General features: G+C 59.8%; 1 protein-coding gene across 1 annotated transcript; it reads left to right on the top strand.

Moving 5' to 3' along the window:
- The first annotated feature begins 813 nt into the window (after positions 1–813).
- On the top strand, positions 814–3,311 carry SH2D6 (SH2 domain containing 6). The gene is given in 6 exon segments (XM_012644201.1): positions 814–854; positions 1,186–1,216; positions 1,349–1,373; positions 1,780–1,838; positions 2,380–2,538; positions 3,195–3,311. Coding segments are annotated over 6 exon segments (432 nt in total).
- Positions 3,312–3,787: the final 476 nt, after the last annotated feature.

Here is a 3,787-nt window from a genome sequence, read left to right as displayed (position 1 = left end):
GGTGTAAGCCAGCTGTCCTGAAGGTGCCGCCCAGGGCTCCAACTCCAATCCACATTCTCTGAGAGCTGGGGCCTGTGGGCGCCTCTGAAGGGGACATGCTCACGGGATGCCCCCTCCCAGGCACAGGAGAAATTGTAATCATTCCAGCTGGCTCCCAGAAAGGGCTGCCTTATGAGAAGGGAGTGAGGTACCCAGAGGTGTCCCCCCAAATCTGTGGCTCCTCCCCCAGGACTCCCTCACTGCTTGGGGCAGAGGCCCCCTAGTCCTAAACTGAACCCAAAGGCTGGTCAAATCCATGGTCCCACACGCCCTTCCCTATCTTAGGTACCATGCCCTCCAAAGAAACCTGACGAGGACATCTACCTGGAGTGTGAGCCCCATCCAGGTGAGCACCTCCCTTGGCCCCAGACCCATCCTGCCCCTGAGGCCCTCAGCTGCCTGCAGAAATGACACACTCTCCTGGCTCCATCTTCTTTCCTTGTCTCCTCTCACCACCCTCACCGACACACATTTGCCTTCAGACACCCACACTCCTGCCCTAGGTCCAGCTGACCACACTGCGCCTACATGGGAGGTGACCACCCGAGAGCAAAGGCTGGGTGGGGCTTCCCGGCTGCTGCGGCCAGGACAGCATCTCCCTCTGGTTGGAAGGGCTCCCAGAAAGCCCAGGCTGCAGAGAAGCGGCAGCCCTGCAGCTGTTCTTAGCCCCTCCCTGGCCAGCACGGACTTCCCCGCCTGGTGCCCAGCCAAACCTAGCCTGCCCTCTCTGTTTCAGTCCTGGCCTTGACCCAGACTCTGAGCTCCCAAGTCCCGATGCCTCCAGTCCTTCTGCCAAGGACGTCAGTGGTGCCCAGGTGAGTGCCCCACCAGACGTGCACACACGTGTGTGTGTGTATATGTGTGTATGTGTGTATGTGAGAGAGAGAGAGAGGGAGAGAGGGTGGGAGGGACAGAGAGAGAAAGAGAGAGAGAAAGAGAGAGAGAGGGAGAGGGAGGGAGAGAAAGGGACAGAGCAAGTCCCAACTAAGGCTTCCCGAGTCCTGACCCTGGGATGGGCTCTCCTTGCACTGTCCCAGGGTTGCTGGCAGTGGTGGCAGAGGCAGCTTGGGATGCTGGGTCCACTGGGCTCTTTCTCTGGAAGGAGATAAAGACCCTGAGCTCTGTCCCCCAATTTGCTCCCTACAGGCCCACCATAGCCCCCCAGGAAGTTCAAAATGTAAGAGGCTGGTGGCCAGGGGGAAAGGGAGGGAGGGAAGGAGGCAGGGCAGGGGGCTCAGGGTGGGACTTCAGGCCCAGGTAGCAGGCCTGCAGGGCCCAGCCTTTTCTGACCAGACCTCCTGTGTCCCAGGGAGCAGCAGACGCCACCTCTAAAGGTGAGTGCAAGCATCTTTAGTATGAATGCGGGCAGTCCTGCCTGGGCCTGCCCCAGCCCCAGCCCTGTGGGCCCCAGACTCCATCTCTGTCTCTCAGGCCCCATTTTGCTGAGGGGGTCCCTGCAGCTCTGACTCCACCTGAGATCAGGCCTGAGGGATCCTCTTGGGCATTTTCCGGGGTCTGAGCCAAATCAGGAGGTTCCCAGTCTGTGCCCCAAGAGCACTCCTCATTTGGAGGTCACACCAGGGCACTGGACCTGGAGAGTGGGGGAGCACTGAGCACTCTTGGTTTGGGCTTCGGGCCTGTGTACACCCCTCCATCCCCCCTGCAGCTTCCCTCCAAAAGCCTCCTTTGCCAACCCCCACCTGCCTTGCCCAGCTCTGTGACCTGCTTCTTCTGTAATAGCAGGAAAGAGATCATCTCCTCCCTCTGCAGCCCCCTCTGGGAGCACCTCAGCTGCTGAGGTGAGGAGGGGCTGGGCACGGGCTGGGTGGGAGGCCTGAGGAGGGCAGAGCCTGAGCGTCCTCACCAAGAAGCCCTCTTGGGCTGCGGTGTGCACCACCACGCGGGACACATATGGGACACACATGCGTGGCACCATGCTGTGCACCTGGCATGGATGCCTCTTTGTTTTGCTTTCGGGACTCAGTCAAGGGAAGGCAGACACGAACACAGATAACTGCACCCTGGGGTTCTCGGCTCCCCAGGCCTGATCCAGCGCCCTGGCACATCTCTGAGTGGCTGTGTGTGTGTGTGTGTGTGTGTGTGTGTGTGTGTATAGGACAGCAGCCTGCAGGCTCAACCTTGGTACTCAGGGAACTGTGACCGTCACGCTGTCGAGAGCGCCCTGCTCCGCTTACAAAAGGTGGGCAGCCACAGACCCCTGGGCCTTCTCTGAAACCCCTTCTGCTCATCAGCTGTAGCTGGCTGAGCTATGAGGAATAGGAGGCCAGCGGTTGTGACCCACTTGGGAGATGGGGTTGACATCTGGGGTCTCCTTCACAGGATGGGGCCTACACCGTGCACCCCAGTTCAGGGCCTCACGGCTCCCAGGCCTTTACCCTGGCAGTGCTCCTCTGAGGCCGGGTCTTCAACGTTTCCATCCGGTGGCTGGATGACAGGCGCCACTATGCCCTGGGCCGGGAGGGCAGGAACCACGAGGAGGTGGGTGCTGGAGGAGGCAGGGCCTATCGTGCAAGGAGGCTGCAGCAGAGCAATACCCTGGGCCCAGCCAAGAGCATTTGCCTGGAGAAGGACCCATGTTTTGTGTCTTTCTGGGGTGCAAAAATGACAGCGGCCAGAGCCCTGAACTCCTTCCCAGGCCCCTGGCACTTTGGGAAGAGGCCCACCCTGCTCTGGGGGAGGTGCCTCCTGCCATTGCTCAGTCTGCACAGGGTCAAGGTGAGGGCATTTGTACCTATCATGAACCCAGCTGGGAGCAGGGCAAGGTCCAGGCAGTCCAGCCTCCTGTCTACCTGCCCCAAGGACTCAACCTTGCACTAGCATTGCTGGGCTACAAACTGAGTCATCCACCACTGAGCTTCCCAGCCTGGAGGACCAGGGCAGAGGCGTGACCCTAAAGTTATTTTAATCTAGCCTTGAAATATGAACCTAGCCAACAGTGTGCCCATGGGAGCAGTAGCAGGAAAGTTGCTTGGAATCAGGCAATAAAATGGCAGTGGAGCTTCCTGGGGCAAACAGGAAGCAAGGTATCTAGAAAAGTGTCAATAAGCCCCCTTGCCGGAGCTCCACTGCTGCCTCAGGAAGGTGCTCCCAGCATGAGGCTCAAGGGATTCCTGACACTCTGCCTCCCTGTCCAGCTCTTCTCCTCCGTGGCCACCATGGTCCAGCACTACATGCAGCACCCCCTGCCCCTGGTGGACAGACACAGTGGCAGCTGGGGACTCACCTGCCTGCTCTTCCCCACCAAGCCGTGAGGCCACAGTGATGTACCCGGTCACCCCTGGCCCCAGAGCTTGCTCCCTGGCCCTCCTCAGGCTCCACCACTCCAGTCCCTCCCCTTCCTTCACCCCAGTCCTTCCAGGCCCCAATGACAGGCACTGGGCAAGGTTGCCCAAAAAGAGGAAGGGTCCTGGAGACTCCACCCCGTGCTCACCCGGAGCCTGGCACTGCCCCTCCCTGCTGCATCCCCAGGCCGGGAGCCCATTCCTAGCCTGTTGTTTACTGCAGCAAGGTCCTCCCTCGCTGCTCTGGATGAAGACATGGTGGTGGCCTAGGGAGGTCGGCCTCCTCAGAGAAGCCAAGCCTCAGGGGACAGCACGAGCACTGAGCACCACTTGGACAGCACAGAGAATCTTCTCACATTCTTTTGGGGGTTAGAACACTCTGGGAGGGACTGGGCTGCCCTGCACATGGTTTGCTTTCAATAAACGTTTGTTGAATCTGGTATTTC

Source organism: Propithecus coquereli, unplaced genomic scaffold (assembly GCF_000956105.1).
Source record: "Propithecus coquereli isolate 6110/MARCELLA unplaced genomic scaffold, Pcoq_1.0 Scaffold208, whole genome shotgun sequence".
In the NCBI taxonomy this organism is placed as follows: domain Eukaryota; kingdom Metazoa; phylum Chordata; class Mammalia; order Primates; family Indriidae; genus Propithecus; species Propithecus coquereli.
The sequence above is the reverse complement of the archived record's forward strand: the minus strand, read 5'-3'. Positions and strand labels throughout refer to the sequence as shown.